Source organism: Ursus americanus, chromosome 21 (assembly GCF_024610735.1).
Source record: "Ursus americanus isolate L20-20 chromosome 21, mUrsAme1.1.p, whole genome shotgun sequence".
In the NCBI taxonomy this organism is placed as follows: domain Eukaryota; kingdom Metazoa; phylum Chordata; class Mammalia; order Carnivora; family Ursidae; genus Ursus; species Ursus americanus.
Genome location: NC_142147.1, coordinates 55,255,525 through 55,275,341, shown reverse-complemented (window position 1 = coordinate 55,275,341; position 19,817 = coordinate 55,255,525). Strand labels below are relative to the sequence as shown.

At 55.9% G+C, this 19,817-nt stretch overlaps 1 protein-coding gene across 1 annotated transcript; it reads right to left on the bottom strand.

The window, feature by feature from the left end:
• Positions 1–5,766: 5,766 nt before the first annotated feature.
• Positions 5,767–18,101, bottom strand: CACNG8 (calcium voltage-gated channel auxiliary subunit gamma 8). Its single transcript, XM_045789465.2, has 4 exons — positions 17,645–18,101; positions 9,524–9,607; positions 8,311–8,451; positions 5,767–6,664 (listed from the first exon to the last, which is right to left on the bottom strand). The coding sequence occupies exons 1-4, from the start codon at positions 17,820–17,822 to the stop codon at positions 5,901–5,903; spliced, it is 1,167 nt and encodes a 388-aa protein (XP_045645421.2). The 5' UTR covers positions 17,823–18,101; the 3' UTR covers positions 5,767–5,900.
• Positions 18,102–19,817: the final 1,716 nt, after the last annotated feature.

Here is a 19,817-nt window from a genome sequence, read left to right as displayed (position 1 = left end):
AGGGCCTGGGGGCGGGTCCTGACCCGACTGGAGCCTGAGGGGACTTTTATTTCCTTAAGGGGCAAGCGTCTGAGCCAAGGGTCCCATCTCCAAGGTGGCAGGGCACCTGGATTTTGGGTCCGGAGAAGGCCTGCCTGGGAGACTGGACTCCTGGGTCTGAGGGAGGAGGGTCTGGGAGGTCTGGACTCCTGGGTCTGAGGGAGGAGGGGGCTGGGGTCTGAACTCCTGGGTCTGACGGAGGAGAGGCTGGGGGGGCCTGACCCCCTGGGTCTGAGGGAGGAGGGGCTGGGGTTCAGGACTCCTGGGTCTGAGGGAGGAGGGGGCTGGGAGACTGAACCCCTGGGTCTGAGGGAGGAGGGGCTGGGGGCCTGACCTCCTGGGTCTGATGGAGGAAAGGCTGGGGTTCAGGACTCCTGGGTCTGAGGGAGGAGGGGGCTGGGGTCTGAACTCCTGGGTCTGAAGGAGGAGGGGGCTGGGGTCTGAACTCCTGGGGCTGAGGGAGGAGGGGCCGGGGGCCTGGACTCCTGGATGGGAGGGAGGAGGGGACTGGGAGCCGGAACCCCTGGGACAGAAAACTTGGGCCCAGATCCCTGGGTCCTGATGGATGGAAGAGCTCATTCTGGTGCTGGCATCTTCAGCTCCCCAGAAGTGGAAAGGGCAGGCCTCAGGGAGAGGTGGGGTGTCAGGGGCACTAGAACCAGAGCCACAGTCCTCGTCGTTGAGTTTATTAGACAGGGCACCCCCAGGGGACTGTCCATGCAGTTTCAGCTCCCCGGGGGCAGGGACGGGACAGCCATGTGGAATGGCAGCAGGGCCTGAACTTCACCCCTTCACCCCCTCCCTCAGCCCTCGTGCAGACGGGCCAGGTGGGACCCACCTTCCAGCACCTCCTTCGTCCGTGGCTGCTCCGGTGCACCGTGGCCCTGTCTGTCCACCCTGCTGTGGACGCTCACAGCACCCTGTGTGGCTTGTGTGTGTGTGTGTGTGCATGTGTCCAGCTCTCCCCCAGCCTGGGGCAGGGCCGGGGTACAGGAGGAGCTCATGTCTGTCCTCCATACCGCCTAGCCCAGGACTGGGAGCACAGGCCTTGGGAGATGTGCATCAGGTGACTCAAAAGGATGGACAGATGGATGAAGCGAGATGTGACACACAGACAGGTCCTCCCAAGCGAGGGGAAGGTGCCCCTATCGGGTCGCGCCTCCCTCTGCATCCTAACCGGCCTTGCTACACTTCTCCGGACCAGCAGCTGTGAGCTTGCACGGCCAGGCTCCTGGAAGGCCTGGCACTCCTTCTTAAATGAGTGACTCCCGTTCTCTCCTTCCCCAGCCCTGACAGGACCCAGAGGGGAACCAGAGCCTCTGAGCAGACACCACCCCCTGCAGCACACTGGCCATCGCAACTCCATCTTCCCCTCCTGGCCCAGTCGCCCACCTGCCCACCCATCCGTACCTCGCCTGCGCTAACTTACTTCAGAGTGCACAGTCTGTCTTCCCTCCCCTTGCTCTCTTTTCCCAGAAAGAGTATGAACTTCCCTTGATATGAAAGCTCTTGTTTTCATGCCAAAAAAATGGCTTGCCCCTCTTCCTTCCACACAAGCAGGGCTCTGGTCTCCACCATTGCAATGAAGTAACCTCTTACCAGGTCAAACCTCGCGCCCTCTGCCTCTTGGGCTCTCTCCGCAGTTCTCAGCCCCACTGGCCACTTCCTCCTGGCCTCTGCCTACCCTGTGGTCACCCCTTGTGGCTCCCTTTGCTACATCCTCTTCTCCCCTGACACAGATGCCCCTTAGCCTCTAGCCAGGGTCACTTCTCTGTCGACACTCTCCCTCTAGGTCACCCCGTCCAGCCCCTGTGGCTTTCCATGTCTCCTATATGCTGACGTTTCCAGAACTTATATTTCCAGCCATGGCTTCTCCCCGAAGCTCACATATCCAACGGGTTACCGGATACCCTGACCTGGGTTTCTGGCAGGCATCTCCAAGTTGACATATCCAAAGGAGAACGCTTGGTCCCTCCCACCCAAATCCTGATTCCTTGTTCTGGGAGCCCCCTTCCAGGCAACACACCGTGTGCTGCGCAAGCCCAATTAAGAGTTCTTTTTTGGGGCGCCTGGGTGGCTCAATCCTTAAGCTTCTGCCTTTGGCTCAGGTCATGATCCCAGAGTCCTGGGATTGAGCAGGCGTAGGGCTCCCCGCACAGCGGGAAGCCTGCTTCTCCCTCTCCCACTCCCCCTGCTTGTGTTCCTTCTCTCGCTGTCTCTCTCTGTCAAATAAATAAATAAAATCTTAAAAAAAAAAAAAAAAGAGTTCCTCTTTCTGTCACTGGGCTTCTCACTCCGCGTCCTGCTGCATACTCTTCACTCGCCACCGCTGTAGGCTCTGCCTCCAAACTCCCAGACCCTGTCCTCCATTTCTCCCCATCCTCACTGACTCTACTTCGGTCCAGGCCACTGTCAGCCGCGACTGGACAAGGACAACAGCTACTAGCTCTTTGTTCCCACTCTTCACTCCTAGTCTCAGCACAACCATGCAGTTCTGTTATGTTGTTGTTGTTGTTGTTAAAAATAAAAATGTGACGTCATGCCTGTGCTCAAAACCCTCCGAAGGCTTCACACGAAATCTAGAAAAATGCGAATTTCTTCCCGGGACTGCAGGATGGGCACCCAGCCTACACTCCGACTTCGCCCCGATGTGCTCACCCCTGTTAATCCTCCTGCCACCAGGCCTCCTCCCAAACCTGTGACCCCCGGGGCTTCTGTGCTGCCTTGGGTGGCCTGGATGCTAGTCCTGACCCCTTCCCTTGTCACAAGTCCCGTATCTGTTCACATGGTGCCACTGCAGTGAGGTCTTCTCAGGGCACCTCGTCTGAGGTCACCTGTGTCCCATCACTGTCACTGTCACCACATCCTGCTTAGTGTTAAAGCACCTCTCGGTAACCGCGGTATTTATCATTTGTCTCTCCTGGGAATCCAGGACAGCAGGACCTTGATACATTCCTTAGGCCTAGCCTGGGTCCCGAACAGGTTGGCGCTCGATAAATACTTCTTGCATACTAGAACTGAACACAAAAGAAGTGGGTCATTCTTATCCTGTCTGCTCCACACTTGCTTCTGGACAGATCTCTGGATCTTTCTCTGTGGTTCCACCTCTCCGTGTCTGTGTGGTTTTGTGTGTCTCTGAGACATCCCTCCTCTGACCTGTGTACTTCCGCCCCTCTCTCTCTGCCCCTCTGGGTCACCCTCAGTGTCTTCAACTCTCCCTGTCTTTGTGACTCACCCCGTTTTCTCTTATGTCCTTATCCTCTTCCCTCCCCATCCCCCCTCTTCCCATCCCTCCACTCCTCCCCATCTCCCCTCCCCCCCTTCTGCCCAACTCCACCTCTTTCTTGCTATATATTTGGCCTTTGGACTCTAGAATCCACTCCTCCCAACCAGTTCTACCCCTTGCTCCACCAAAGAACCCCCCCCCTCCCACCCAGCTTGTCTCTTTTGACTCTGCCTCTCTCTGTCCTCGCCTCTCCATTTAGCTTCCCTGCACTCTGTTCTCCCGGCTTGTATTCCTTCCCCCACATTTTCTATCCACTCTCCCTGAAACTGCTCCCAGGGAATTCCTCCCTGGTCCCTTGCCCTCCAGGTTCTCCCTACTTCTAGTCCACCCACAGGGCCTCTGGGGGGAACTCCCAACACCCAGTCTGACCCCATCCCTCCTTCTGCTGCCTCACGTCATCAGGACAGAGGCTGCTGAAGTCCCTGGCACCACCAATAACCCCTTCCTCCCCATTCATGTCCGACGCTGTCTTCCCACCAGACTGGGAGCCCTAGAGGGCAGGGCAGGGTCTGAAGCATCTCCAACCCCCAGCACTGCCAGGCACAGGGCCTGGCACACAGGAGACCTGGGGAGTTGTTTACTGAGCAAATGAAGGCACGTCCACTAAGCACCGTCCCTTCTATATCCTCAGTGGTCTTCGGATCCATCCCCCTCCACCCCCACAGCCCTTGCTCAGCTCGCCTGCCACCCTCTTCTCCCCTATCCCACAGTGTCAGCCTCCTGTTCACCACTTTCCCAAGTGGCTCCTTCTGACACCCACATCCGGTCCTGGACTTCTGCTGCTCCAAGCTCTCCCGTCTCTCCTCACTACCCTCAGAATAAAGCCCAAACTCCTCTGCCTGGAACTCCAGCATCTTTCAACTCTGGCTTCTGGCTGCTTCTCTGACCTGACCTCCCACCCCCACCCTGTCCTCCAGCATGCTAGAACTTTGAACTCTGTCCCAAATACAGCGCACTATGTCACTCCCCCTGGCTTTTGCCTGAGTCACCCCCTTCATCACTTGACAGGTTCCTACGCATCCTTTTTATGCTGGGCATTCCTCTCCAGGAAGTGTCCCTGAGTACCGCCCACTGCTGGAGCTCGGTCACTCTGTTCTCTACCCATCGATGGTCCCTGTCACGGCACCAATCACCCTGCCTGCATTACGGGTTTTAACGACTCCTCAACAGCAGGCGTAGGGTCTGTTTCATCTCGGGGGATCCTGATTCCAACACACGGCCTGGGATGTTAGCAGAGACACAGAAATGTCAACGAGTGAATGGCTGAATGAATGAATGAATGAAACACAAATGTCTAAGTCCCACTGAGCTTCCCTTGTATACCAGACACCTGCCTGTGCTTTAGGACTTTGTGTGATTACCTGCTTCCTCCCAGGAATGTGAGTTTCAAGAGCCAGTGCCTGTGTTTGATGCTGAATTTCAGCCTGCCTCTGCCTCTCACTCTCCTCTTTGATTTCCTGCCTCCCTTTTGTACTCTATTCACATTATACTCCTGTTTAAAGCCATTCCAGGGTTCCCTGCCACCCTCCAAGTGAAATCCAAACTCCTGACCTAAGGTACAAGTCCCTGGGCAGTCTGGCTCTGTCTACATCCCCAGCTTTGTCTTGTCCCATCTGCACCTGACTCACTATACCTTAGCCCTCCCTGTAAGCTCTTCCTGCCCCAGGGCCTTTGCATATGCCCTGGGTGAGTGTTCCCTGGCTGAGACACATCCCCCAGCTTCACCAGGCTGGTGTCTTGTCATCCTTTCAATGTCAGCTAAAATATTCCTTCCTTTTAAACTGGGTTACACCTCCCTGGCAGGGCATTTCAAGGCATTTTGCTCATTTGTGTTCTAACTGTAACTTACTGTTCGTATATACAATTCTTTGATTAACGTCTGTCTCCTGCACAAGATGCAAACTCTATGAGGACATTGGGGAACCCTGTCTGTCTTCCTTCCCTCTGTAGGCTCAGCATCCAGCACAATGCCTAGTGCTTAGGTATACAAATAAATTTCGGATAACGAATGAACGAGTAACTGTGCCGGTTATGTTCCCTCCCCAGTACCTTCCTGGTACACAACACAATAAACCCTTGCGGAATAATGAATGAAAAAGTGAATGAATGCCCACGTCCATTCCTTGTTACTTTGCCTTTCTGCAAGCCTTCTCTTTACCTTTCTGTCTCTTTACATAGGGCATATATATAGTTTGTAGGCATAACTATATATTCATGTGTTATGGGCCCCTCTCCAGGAGTTGGGCTGGGCTGGGAGTCCCTCCCTCCTCCCCCCGCCCCGCCCCCACATGCACACAGCAAAACATTAAAAAGAAAACATCTCAAAACTGCAAAAAAACTCCACGGCCCTCCCCCCTCCCCCCATCCCACAAAAAAATAAAACACGACGCCCCCTCCCAGCGGCCCCCTCCCTCGGGGGGTCCCCGATCGGAGCGCGGGGCGCCGGGGAAGGCCAAGCAGTCTCCAGCGCGCTCGCGGGGAGGGAGGGGCGCCCCCGCCCCCCGGCAGCCTCGTTGCACGCGCGCCCGCGCACGCGCCCCGGACACGCCCCCTCGGCGCCCCCCGGCGCGCGCCCCTACACCGGCGTGGTTTTCCTGTTGAGCGTGTTGGTGTTGGAGGCGGCGGCCTCCTTGGCCAGGGTCCCGGGGGCGGGCGCAGCGGGCGCGGGCGGGGCAGGCGCGGGCGCGGCGGGCGGCCCGGTGACCGTGACCGTGACGCCGCCGCCCGCCTCCTTGGGGAAGGCGTTGTGCAGCGTGAGGAAGCCGGGCGCCCCCCCGCGGTCCCGCTCGGCGCCCGCCCCGCCGCCGCCCGCGCCCGAGCCCGCGCCGCCGTACGCGCCGCCGCCACCGCCGCCGCCGCCGCCGCCGCCGCCGGCCCCCGCCAGCCCCGCGGCCACGCTGCCCTTGGACGGGTCGCGGCTGAGCGTGTACATGGAGATGTCCGTGGAGGCGAAGCCCGGGCCCCCGGCGCCGCCGGGAGACGCGTCCCGCGACGGCGACGGCTCGCTGGAGCGGGAGCTAGAGCGGGAGCGGCGGCGGTAGCGGAAGCGGTAACTGGGCAGACGGAGGATGGCCGAGGGGCCGCTCCCGCCACTGCCGCCCGCGCCCCCGCCGGCCTTGAGCAGGTCCGAGCGAGACTGGCAGTGCGCCTCGCGGCTGCGCTCGATGTAGATGTTGACAGCCAGCACACCGATCACCTCGGCCAAGATGAACGACAGCCCGCCGAAGTAGAAGGACCAGCCGTACGAGTAGTGGTTCTTCTTCTCCTCGTCCCGTTTCGGGCCCGGCTCGCCCGCGTTGGCCGAGATGTACACGATCACGCCGATGATGTTGCTCAGGCCTGGGCGGGGGACGGTCAGACGGGAGCCTGGAGGCCACCCCCTGCCCCGCCCCCGCCCCGCCCCGCCCCGCGGTCCCGCCCCGACAGTCCGAGCCCCCTCCCAGGTGCTCTAAACTCCTCCCGAGATGGCCCAGGCCCCGCCCCGCGCTGGTCTAAGCTCCGCCCCTGGGTGGTCTAGGCCCCGCCCCAAACGAGCCCTGTCCTGTCCCAGGCGCTCTAAACTCCTCCCGAGCTGGCCCAGCCTCCTCCTCACTCTGGTCTAAGCTCCACCCACGGGTGATCCAGGCCCCGCCCCCAAATACTCTGCGTCCCTCCCTGGGTGGTCCTTGTCCCCTCCCTCGTGCTCTAAACTGCTCTCTGGCTAATCCAGGCCCTGCCCCAAGACAGCCTACTCTGGATCACAGCCCCAGTCAGTGGTCCAGGCCCCGCTGGCCCAGACCTTGTCACTAACGGTCTAAACTCCTTCCCACCTGACGTAGGCCCCACCCCTAGAAGGTCGAAGCCCCACTCCCCGCTAGCCCAGGCCCCACCTCCTCTAGGCTGGTGTAAACCAGGCCCCAGCTGGTCCACGCCTTGTTTGGTCTGGTCTAAACCCTGCCCGTGGGTTTCCAGGCCCTACCCTGGCTAGTGTAACTCAAGCCTTAACGTTATAAACCTGGGTTTTCTCCTGAGTCCTACACCCGTTTAAACTGTTTATGTCTTAATTCCTCTCTGATTCTCTAGGCTCGGTCCCTTGCTGATCTAAACTCTTCCTTTCAGGAGATCAATCCAGACTGGTTATCTAGCCTAGGCCCTGCCCCAGCTGGTCTAAAATTCGCCCTTACTGGATCAGGACCCCTTCAACCCTAAGCCCCGCCTCCAAATTATCAAGCCCCGCCCCCTGAAGGTCCAGACGCGGCTCCTCTCATGTCCCCCGCCTTTGAGTCTTCTGGCTCAAAAGCAGATCTTGACCCATCCCCAAAGCACCCCCGGCTCTTTATGCTAAATCCTCCCCCTTCTCTGGATTCTGTCCCCTGGAATTTCCCAGCACTACTCATTTCATGTAGAAAAGCGGGGAAGAGGGGTGCGTGGGGAGGAGAGAGTGGGGAAACCTCACTCGAAGTTCGTCTAGATGGTTCCCAAGGACCAGCCTTTTCTTGGATCTACCAGAGTTCACGAGGCCCCGCCCCCTAAAACAGGTTCCTCCCCTCCATCTGCCGCCAAATCTTTCTCCCTCTCCCTCTCGGTCTCCGGGATGCCAGCCCCGCCCTTCTATCTTCAAGACCCCAGCTGTCTCCAGGCCCCACCCCTCCCCTAAGCCCCGCCCCTTCCGTCTGCAGAACGGCGGGCTTTGGAACCTAAGCTCCCCGCACCCCTGATTCCGCGCTAGACACGTGTCAGTGCTGGGCTTGTTCCCCCCAAAGACGGCGCTAAGGCGACACCTACCTTGCCCAGCGGGTGGCGATGGAGCTTAGGAAGAGCCTAGGAAGGCTCCAGGCCCCAGCAGGCGCCTGGGGCAGGGTGTCTTTGCAAACGCGCGGCGCGCGCGCGCGCGAACACACACACACACACACACACACACACACACACACACACACACACACACACACACGTGCACCCGCGCAGGTGGCCGCCCCATCCGGCCGCCCCCTCCCTCTGCCTCTCACCTGCTGCCACGAACAGGATCCCTGCGCCCAGAATGATGTTCCTCTTGGACTTATAGACCCGGGAGGCCGCCACGCACACGCCCCCGAGCAGCAGCAGGATGGCGCTGAGGATGGGGAAGATGCTGGAGGCCCGGACGACTCCTGCGAAGGAGAGGAGAGGAGGGGAGAAAGGATGGGAGCTAGGGCGTCAGATGCTGCCCTTTGCGCCTCTCGGGAGCTGCGCCTCCTGCCCGCTTTCGTCTCCGCTTCTCTCGCTAGACTCCTCCAATTCTCCCTCTCTGTGTTCTGGTCATTTCATTTTTTCTTTCGTTCTCTCTCCTCTTTAAAATTTCTCAATTTTTCGGTCTGATCTTCTCTCCCGCCTTTTTCTTCCTTCTTTTCTTTCTCCCTCGGCCTTTCTCTCTCCTGGCACATTTTTTTTTTCCTTTTTATTTCTCAAAATCACTCTCCCTCTCTGTTTTTCTCTGAACTTCTCTGTGGACCCTCCCTCTTTTTCTCTTTTTCCTTCTCCTCCGTGTATTTCTTTCCTTTCTCTAAATTTATCAAATTTCGTAGTATCTTACCCACCCCCTTTCTGCCCGGCTTCATCTATCTCTCTGGGTTCCCCGCCCTTCCTCCCTCTGTGCCCCACCCCCTGTCCTTCTGCCCGGCTCCATCTATTGCTCTGGGCTTCGCTTGTGTGTGTCTGTCTGTCTGTCCGTCTGTCTCTCTGCAGTCCTTTCCACCCACCCTCCAGACCCCCAGCAAAGAGATTTTGCGATTTCTGAGCCCCGCGGAGGCCGCAGCCAATCATAATTCAGGATTTGCCGCGTTCTCGGGGTAGCTACCAATCGCACCACCGGCTTCCCCAGCCAGCTCGCGAGAGTGGCCAGTCCGCGCCGCAGGTTGCCCCACAGCCCAGGGCGCAGTGGCCAATCCCAGCCCAGAAACCGACAACCAGTCACGGAGCAGTGTTGCCGCGAGCCCGGGACAGCACGGAGGCCAATTACCTCCCAGGATCGCCCCTCGGCCCGCCCCAAGGTGAGAGGAGGGGGCGGGCGAGGGATCACCGAACGAATTGGGGTCCAGAGGATCTCAGCATCTGGATTTGGATTGGCCGGCAAGTTCATCCCTGCGTGTCGATCTAAGGGCTGCTCCCCAGTCCCCTCTCCGCGCTCCGGCCCCCCGCCCAGGCCCAGCACTCCTCCCCACTCTGACTCAGATCCCCACGTACGGAGCAGATACTCCGCGCTGTCATGGTCGTAGTCCGTGTCCTCCGGGAAATGGTTGATCTTCACGCAGACGCCTCTTTTCAATCCTGGAGGGGGATGGGGGTGATGGTGGGGGGGGACTTAAGAGTTGGGAGAACCCCCAGTGAGAGAAGACCCCTTCCGTCCCCAAACCCCTCCTCTCTGGGCCTATTGGGAGACAGGAAATCCTGGCACCTGAGCCTGTCAGTATCTGGGACAAACCCTAAACTTCTCTGGCCTCAGTTTTCCCATCAGTTAAAAAAAGAAAGAAAAAAGAAAAAAGGGAAAAAAAAGAGAAAGAAAGAAACCCATGCAACACTCACTAAAAGGCCACAAAGACCTTTGCCCTGTAACCCGTGCTAGGACACTCAACCTCTCTGGCCTTCTGTTTTCCCCCCCGCTATAAGAAAGAAGGCGCTGGTTTCAGCAATGTCAAGGCGCTCTGCAACTCTGAGCTTGTCGACGGGTCTGAAAATGCGTGGGAAAACGAAGGAGCGCACAGAAGGCGAGGACTACATTTCCCATGAGGCCCTATGAAGTCTTGAGTCCAATTGTGAGAGCGCAGCCCCAGTGGACCATGGGAGTTGTAGTCTCTTCTGTTCTGCCTATAGGGAGAGAGATTCTGTCTCTTACCTGGAATCCTCTGGAAGGAGATGGAGTGGCTGGAGCAAGTAGAGGCATGTGAGGAGGTATGCCTCTAGGCGTCATGCAGTCTCACCCCCTTCTTCCGTCCCAGAATCCTCATCCTCACACCCTTTGGGGACCCATCTTCTCACCTTTGGGGACATTTCCTATTCTACTACCTCTATCACATAACTGGAGATTGATATGTAAATAAATATAAATATAAACACACTTAGTTTCCTTGATTCTCCAGGCTCCTTCCAACCTGCAGGCCTTTGCCTATGCTGTGGATTCCGTTCACATTCTTCACTGATGAAAAACTCACCCTGCAAATGGGCAGCTCACAGGGTACCTGCTTGAGGAAGCTTTCCCAGTGTGCGGGTGCGCGTGAACGCGCACGCACACGCCTCCCCCCAAAGTTGGGTCAGTATCCCCCTCCAGGGTGGAACAGCTCCCTGCAGTACCCCCCCCTTTTTTTTTGGCATGCATAGGGTTGCTTTATAAGCTTCTTCTTCCTCAGCAAGCTGGGAGTTCCTGCAGGGGGAAGGCACGGAGTCTAATTCCTCTGTGTGTCCCTAGCATTGCCTGGCACAAAGGAGGCCTCAAGAAATGGGTGTTGAATGAATGAGTGAAATTATGAATGAATATAGGGGTAGCAGAAGGGGAGATTGGAGGCAGAAGATGACAGGGAAAGTAATAAGGATAAAGGAAAGGATTGGGAAGAAGGAATATAAGGCAGTGAGTAATTCCACTAACAGCTAACATTTGCTAAGTGCTTCCTAGGTAGATTAACTCCTCCGGAGCTCCCAAGAGTCCCATGAAATAGAGAATGCTATTGGTGTTGTGCAGTGACCAAACGTTGGGAATTGGACTCATACTGCTTGATAATGAAACCCAGCTCCATCATGTCCCGATTCTGTGACCTCATTGGTGTTACTTAGGCCAATTTGCTTCAGTCCTTTCACCTATAAAAGGGGATAATAGGACCTACATCATGGGATTGTTGTGAGGATTGAATCCAGGTAAAGAAACTGAGCACTTTGCCTGGAACATACTTAAGTGCTCAGTTGATATCAGTCGATCTACCCATTGTCCAGATGAGGAAGAAGAGTCACAGAAAGGATTCATCAATTCACAGCCGATGGGTGGTGAAAGCAGAATTAAAACACACAGCAGTCTGCCCTACTGGCATATAAGGCTATGGCCTGTTCACCACTGTCTTCCAAGAATCTAGAACAGTGCTTAGCACTTCGTGCTTAATAAATATTTTTATGAGCATATGATTGAATGGGCCAAGGACACGAAAAGCTGCTCGACATCACTAATCATCAGAGAAATGCAAATCAGAACTGCAATGAGCTACCACCGCATACCACTGGAATGGCTACTATTAAAAAAAGCAAAACAGAAAATAACAAACATTGATGAGGAGTAGAGAAACCGGAACCCTTGTGCACTGTTGGTGGGGACAGAAAATGGTGCCAGCTCCTACCCTTTTAAAAATTAACTAATTAAAAATGTTTTAAATTAAAAACAGTGTTACTATATGACCCCGCAATTCCACTTCTGGGTATGTACTCAGAGAACTCAAGGCAGGGTCTCTAAGAAACACATGTACACTCATGTTCGTAGCAGCATTATTCACAACAGCCAAAAACAACCCAAGTGTCCATTGGTGAGTGAGCGGATAAACAGAATGTGGTCTATACATACAATGGAGTATTATTCAGCCTTAAAGAGTAAGGGAATTCTGACTATGTGCTCCAACACGGATGAACTTTGAGGACATCACGCTGAGTGGAGGAAGCCAGTCACATGAATACAAATATTGTATGACGCATCTAGAGGAGTCAAGTTCATAGAGACAGAAGGTGGAGCGGTGGGTGCCAGGGCTGGGGGAAGGGCATGGGGAGTTTTCGTTCAATGGGGACAGTTTCATTTTGCTAAATGAAGCGTCTGGACAACGGGTGCACAGCAGTGCGAGTGCACTTAACACTGCCGTACTGCACCCTTAAAAACGGTTAGGATGATACATTTAATGTTATGGTTTGTTCTATTTTACCACAATTTTTAAAAAATGAATGCATGCAAACTCTTCTCCATCAGCACATCGTTACGGTGCGGTCGGTAAGACCGTGGGTTCAAGCCGTCTCCTTTCTTGAATGGGATCACAGTACGTCTCTCAAAACATTAACCATAATTAAATGAAGTTGAGCATGTAAAGCGCATGGCACCCAGATTAGTGACGACAGCATTAGTGACAACGAGCACCCGCTACCAAGGGCTAACCACACACCAGGCACCCGTCTGAGCCTCTCACTGGGATTAATGCTCTCGATCATGATGACTAACCCTAGGGATACTGGACAATAATGATGTCCCTGCTTTACAGATGAGAACACTGAGCAGAGAGTGCAAGGAGTTGCTCAGTCCCATGCAGACGGTAAGTCGCGGGGAGGAGACGCAGTGCAGCTGGGCTTCAGAGGTGAGCGTATTTAAGACCGTGGAGCGTGGTCCCTGGAATCATATTGCTGGACTCACACGCCAGGACGGCCACTTCCCAGCTGTGTGGCTTTTGGGACTTGAATGCCCCTGAGCCTCAGCTTCCTCACTGGGGAAATGAGGACAAGGACATGACCTCACGGGGTTTGGTAAGAGTTCGATGAAACACGGAGTCGAGTGCAGGATACAGGGGACTATGCCACATGCTTCTGCATATTATCTGGCCTGACTGGGCTGAGCCAGGAGCTTTTTATGTGCAGGGACAGCAGTAATGTGTCCCTGGGTCTCCCCAGAGCCTGCCTAGCACAGACCAGGGTAGGCGGGGGCGGGGGTGGGGGGGGTGTGCTGCAGTGAGGGTGCATGGGGAAGTGGGTTCCAGCCGGCTCTGCCTTTCACATGTTGGGTGACCATGTGGCTGACTCACTTCCCTTGCTGGCCACCAGCTTCCTCCTCATACCACTCCCCTCGGCACAACTGGGAGATTCAGGATAATAAGATATGCAAAGTGCTGAGCACAGGGGCTTTAGATGACTGGCTTGAATAAATGGAGCTGTGGGTCCAGAGTCTTGATTCCTGAGGAGGGGGCTACACCCAAGCAGATGTCACTAGCCCTGGGGGGCTCTTGGGCACTTGAAACATGGCAATTGAGATGAGGTGTGAGCATAACATACGCACAGAATTTCAGACTTAGTATGAAAACAATGCATAATATTCCGTCAATAATTTTTTATATTGATTACATATTAAAATGATAATATTTTGGTTATGCTTGGTTAAATAAAAGATACTATTAACCTTTATATTGATTTATTATAGTGTATGAATTCTATTTATTAAATTATATTCATTGACCCTTCTCTTCTTTCCTTGTTTGAATGTAGCTACTGGAAAAATTTAAATCCTATATGCAGCTTGCGTGATGTTTGTATTGGGCAGTGCTGGGTAAGAGGCTGGGATTTCTGGGTGATCAAGGAAGGGGTTGCTCAGGGCAGTCGCCTGAGTTCGGAATACTTAGAAGAACAACAACAACAAAATGTAACGACACGATCTAGCCCTTACTCTGTGCCTTCAAGCCTTTTAAATGCCTTTCAATTGCAGCTCACGGAATCCTCCACAATCCCTATGGGTTAGGGGCTATTGCTATCCCCAGTCCTTGGAGGATGGAAATGAGGCAGGGAGAGGTTCACTGTGTGGCCCGAGGTCACCCTGCTGTGCCCGGCAGACAGGAGGCAAACCCGATCCCAGTCTTGTCCCAAAGGCTGGGTCTCAGTCATTACACCTACTGCGTCTATCAGGGAGACTCACAGGGACATGGAGACGGAACCCGAAAATCCCCGGGGATACAGTGCCATCAGGAGGCAATGGTTCACGGGGCTCAGTTTCTACATGCCTGGGTCCCCCGTGGGCTAGAGGCTGGTGGATGCATTGCTTTGTTCTCCTAGGAAATAAAACAGACCTGGATTCAAATCCAGACTCTACCACCTCTTAGTTGTGTGACATTGGGGGAGTCACTTCACTTTCTCAGAGCCTTCGCTTCCATTTCTAGAAGGTGGATAATAGGGGTACAGATTACACAGGGCTATTGTGAGCATTCTGTGGCAAATACATGACAATGACAGTAACAATGAAGCCGGCCTTCATTTACACCCTCCTGTATACAACATTTCCTTTGGCTTCCGGGACACCCACTTACCTCATTTTCCCTAAAACTCTGTGGCTCCTGCTTTCTGAGCTCCTTTTGCTGGCCTCTCTCATCTCTTTTGTAATAGTGGACTAGCTCAGGCTGCAGCCCTTCCACTAATTGTTCGGTATGTTTCTCTCTCCGCATTCTCTAGGTGACCTCATCCATCCATATGCAGTGACCCCCCCACAATTTATATCTCCGGCCCAGACTGTCCCCTGAACTCTGGCCTCGTACATCGTATCACTCACAGCCTAGATCAGGGGTCAGCAAACTACAACCCGTGGGCCAGACCCAGCCTGCCAAATCCAGCGAAGAACGGGTTTTACATTTCCTAAGTGATTGAAAAAAAATATCAAAGGAGAGTATTTCGTGGCATGTGAGAAGGATACGAAATTCAGAGGTTGGTGTCCATACACGAGTTTAACTGGAACGCGGCCACGCTCATTCACTCACGTCGTTTTCAGGAGTGGCTGTGACAGGGACAGGTCCACAGAGCCTAAAATACTGACTGTGTGGCACTTTGCTATGCCCACCCCTGTCCTAGGTGGGATCTCTGATAGGCATCCTAAATGTAGCACGTCCAAAACTGAGCTCCTGATAGCTCTCCTCACAATACATTAGATCAGAGAAAATTAAAATAAATAAAAGAAAACGCCCGTTCTGCCATCCTCCGGAGGCCTCCTCCCTCACCCCCCCCCCACCCCTGCACCACTCTCAGGTGCTCAGGCCGCAGCCTTGGGAGCAGTGACTCTCAACCGGGGACGAATTTATTCCCGGACCAGAGACAGTTGACAATTTAGGTTGTCACGACATGGGGACTGCTCCCGGCACAGAGAAGAGAAGGTGGAGGCCAGGGTGCTGCCAAGCCCCCTAGAATGCGCAGGCCGGCCCCCACGGCTCTGAACCGTCCCCGCCAAAGTGTCAACAGCGCTGAGGCTGAGAGATGCGGTTTTAGAGACACCCCGACCTCTCTCTCTCTCACCTCCCACACCCACGCTGCCAGCGATGCCGCAAACCCCACCCCACTCTAGCTTTGGGACACGCTCTGAATTCAAATCACTGTTCCAACTCCACCCGCCCCCAGTCCAGACAAGCCTCCGCCCAAACTCCCTCTTGCCTGCCCCTTAGTCTCTCTCCAGGGCGGCCAGAGCACTCCTGTCCACAATGCAAGTCAGCTCTCCTTACTCCTCGGCTCAGGAGCTCTGGCCGGGAGAGTCAAGTCACATGCCAGCACCGAGAACCTGTGAAATCAGGCCTGTCCTCTCTTCCATTGCACTTCCCCCCACGTCCCCTCACTCACTCTGCCGGGGGCCAGACACACAGGCTCCCACCTCAGGGCCTTCGCTGCGGCCGGCTCCAGCTCCTGCTTTAGATCTCCCACTCCGAGGTCACGGGCTCAGTGAAGCCCATCCTGGTCTCCTCGCCTGCAACTTCCCAGTGTGTCCTAACACACTGCATCCTTTCCCCTGTCCTGCTTAGCACTTCGTGCCAGCTCACACCCTAAGCGTTCTGTTTTCTTATCTTTCTTATTATTCATCTCTCCCTCCGAATAGAACACATATAAACAGGGATCTTTCGTTTTTCGCTGCCATAGCCCCGCAATCAAGAACAGTGCCTGGTGCATAGTATAAACTCAATAAGTATCGGTCGTGTGGATGGATGGATGGAAGGATGGATGATGGATGGCATTCTTACTATACGCTGTGCGCTGTCCTAGGAGTTTCGGGAGGCAAGCCCCCACACGTGGCTGGTGCCTGGCGCTTGGTCAGACCAGTGAATGGACGTGGACTCGAATGCCCACAGGAGGAAGGAAGTACCATAATGAGAGAGTGGACAGGTGTGAGGCCATAGGGAGCAGAGGCGACAGTGGGGACCGGCAGACCGCATGCCTGATCTGAAGGAGCAGCTGCTGCTTGAATTGGCCAGTCGTGGCCACTGCAGAATGAGGCCCTGCGTTGTCAGATCTTCTGCTAGTTCAAAAAAAGCCGGAAATCAGATTTTCAATGTGAAGTCTCCCTATTTTTAAATGTTGGCAACTGATTCAGATTTTGGTTTCAGTTTTAAACACTTGGCACACCAGACAAAGCATATCTGCACATCCCATCCTTCAGACCTGAGTTCTCTTGGCTCTGCCCCAATCACAGCTGGGTGACCTTGGGCAAGTGGCTTAACCTCTCTGAGCCTTGGTTTCCTCATCCCGGACAGGAGGGTGCACCTGCCTCATAGGATTAAACGAGACAATTGCACTCCTCACTCACGGCGAGTGCTCAGCAAAAGAGAGGAGGAAAGGATGGGAAAAGAGAGGGATGAAGAAGTGGAGGGATCTTGGTCTTTTTGATGCTGGAGGAGAGGTTTGGGATTGTGTAGTTACAGATGGGAGCTGTGAGGCTCAGGGAGGTGAGAGATATCGATCACACAGGAGACCCAGGCATGGTGGGCCTGGGACCCAGGTCTCCTGCCTCCAGCCCCGTGGCCCAGAGCTGTGCAGAGGCGGCCCAGGGCTGTGCAAAGGCGAAGCAGAGCTGAGTGGGAGGGAGGAGGAGCTGGGGAGGGAGAGGGCAGCAGTGGGCAGGTGAGTGGAGGTTGAGGCGGAGGGCCAGAGCTAGGAGAAGGGCTGCAAGAGGGAGAGGACCCAAGGGCAGACCAGAGATGGAGACTGGAAGAGGCAGTGGCCTTAGGGTCCAGAAGTGAGGTGTTCAAGGAGGAGGAAGAAGTGGAAGGAGGTGTGAGTGGACAGAAGATGAAGCAGAAGAGGCCTAGGGCCAGGATAGGAGGCTGGAGGAAATCTAACAGGGAGAGCCAAGTGTGACTGGAGACTCCAAGAGGGAAGAGAGGAGAGGGTCAGGAGCTCTGACCAGACAGGGCATGACCATGACATTTGCGGGAGAAACAGCCAAAGAGGAGGAAGAGGGGGCAGGGGAACGGAGGGGACTGGCTGGGGTAGGGTGTCTGTGGAGAGAAGGTGAGAGGGGACTGGAGGAGGTGAGACTGCCCCGGAGAGGAGGGGAGGGTCCACGGAACAGTGAGAAGGAAAGAAGACAGAACGCAGAGGGCGCCCTGGAGGGAGGAGGCAGAGGGAGGGACGGGAAGGGGCAGGAGGCGCCCGGGAGGCAGGACAGGACGCGAGGGCCAGAGGGGAGGGGAGAGTGTGCGGGGCGGGGGATGCGAGAGGGGGCCGGGGTCCCCGGAGAGGTGAAAGGGTGGGGGAGGGCGGGCGGGCAGCGGTGGGCAGGAGGGCGGCCCCCGAGTCTGGAGGGGAGGAGGGGCGCGAGGCGGGGGCCCCCCCGCACCCTACCTTCCAGGCAGCAGATCCTCCAGAGCCCGGAGTGGGTAAGGCCGCCGGGGTCCTTCTTCTCGGAGGAGCCGCCGGCCCCGCGGTGGGGCGGCGCGTCGTCGCTGGCCGTCAGGTTGGTGGTGTTGCAGATAAAGGCCCGCGCGTACAGCCAGTAGTCGGTGCTGATGGCGATGGTCATGAGGCCGAAGGCCGCGAAGGCGCCCACCGTGGTCAGCAGCACCTGCACCCCCTTCTCGCACCAAAGGCCCCTCTCTTCGTTCCAGCGTTTCAGCGACTCCAGTTTGACCACGGGCAGCCGGGGGGCCGTGGGCCACCACCGGGGCAGCGGGGGCGGGGCCGTGCCGGCGGCTGGGGGGGGGCACAGCGCAGGCAGAAGTGGGGGCCCGGGGCCGGCCGGGCTGGGCGGGGGCGGCGAGGAGGACGCGCGGCCCGGGAGGGGGTCAGAGGGCGGCCATGGTCGCCGGCTGGTGGGGGCGGGGAGCAGATAAAGGATTAGTCAAGGAGCTCCGTGCCTCCCCCACCGCCGCCCCCGCCCCACAGAGAACCCCCACTATTTCCTGGGTTGAAGAAACTCCTTACACTCGGGTTCTCACTGCCTCCCTCTCTCTGAAAAAGTCTCCCTCGGCCCGGGGCAGGCAGTCTTCCCACTACCCCCCCCCACCGTGGCCTGGCACAGTAGACACTCCTCCCCTGCCTTCCCGCTCCTCCCCCAGGTCCTCAAGTCTTCCCCACCGGGAAGGCCACCCCCCCCCCCGGCCCCAGGGCTTTCTCCTCCCAAGGAAACCTACAAGATCCCCATCACCATTCTTATCTCTCCCAGTTCTGCCGGATCCCCACGTCCCCTGCAAGTTTCACCTCCTCACCTACTATGTCTAAATGTATGAGAAACATACATTTCTCAATCTCTCCTCTGCTAACAAAAATCTTCCCAAGGAATCCTTACTGTTTGCACAACTAAGAGGAACCACATGGTTACCACGACTACAACCCCCACCCCCCACAGTCTCTTCTGGGTAGGAACCCCCTTCCCTTCTCAGACCCCTATGTCTCTGGACCAAGGTTCTCCACTTCAAGCGCATCTTGAAATCACCAAAGGACCTTAAAGATCAGGATACCTGATCTTTAGGATACCCACCTGAGCCCCACCTGAGCCCCACCTGGGCCCTATCAGAGAAATGCCGATTTCATTGGTCTGGGGTGTGGCCCCGGAGCATCTAGGTGTTTCAAAGTTCCCTGGGGGGTTCTAATGGGCAAGCAACACGCAGGACCTTGTGGTTTAGAAGAATGCCCCCAGCTCCCTCATACTCACTCTACAGCCCACACTGTCTCCCTTGGACCAACCCCAATCCCCTACTACATCTTGGACTCAAGCAAAATCCCCCATCCTCCGCTTTGCTTAAAGAAGTCTTCTGAATCTGGCCCCCACTGTCTCTACAACTTAGGCAAACTCATCATAACTATCACTTTCTCCTCCTCCATTAAGAAAAATTTCCTCCATGAGCTCCACGGAGGAGCTACTCACAGGAATCCCTTCCCCCAGACCCCCAGTTCCTCTCCATTCAGAAATCTCCCGATGTTTGACCCAAACTCCCACTGCTGTCCAGGGAAAGCCCCCCACTCTGCCCAGCATCCCCCCTGCCCCATTCCTCTGCCCTTCCACCGTCTTCCACTGCCTCCAGACCCCCTGACTGTAGCCTTGGTTCCCTGTTATCTTCATCACACCGATGAACCCCCCAACTCTAGATCTCCCCAACTCACTTGGACCTCCCACTCTCTTCAACTTACAAGAGCCTCCCTCCTTCCCCCTAACCTGACTTCTCTTACACCACCAAGAATCCCCTTCCTCCACCAACATCTCCTCTACTCAGGAGAATTCCCTTCAGAAGCCCCCACCAACTCGCCTTCTTGGGAACCCCCTCAACTCCCCTTACTCTTCCACCTGTGCACGGACATGCTCTGCAGCCAACTTTCTTCCAAAGGTAAAGGGAGCCCCCCATAGACAGTGCCCCTCAGAAGAATTTCATCCACGAGGCTACAAACTCTTTTAGTTGGGAATAATTTCCCACTCTGCAACCCCCGTGTCTGTTCATTTCCCACTTCCATAGCATGCCCACCACCACACCCCCAGCCCTGCCTTCTCCACCCCAACCCTCCTTCGAGGCACACGACCCTT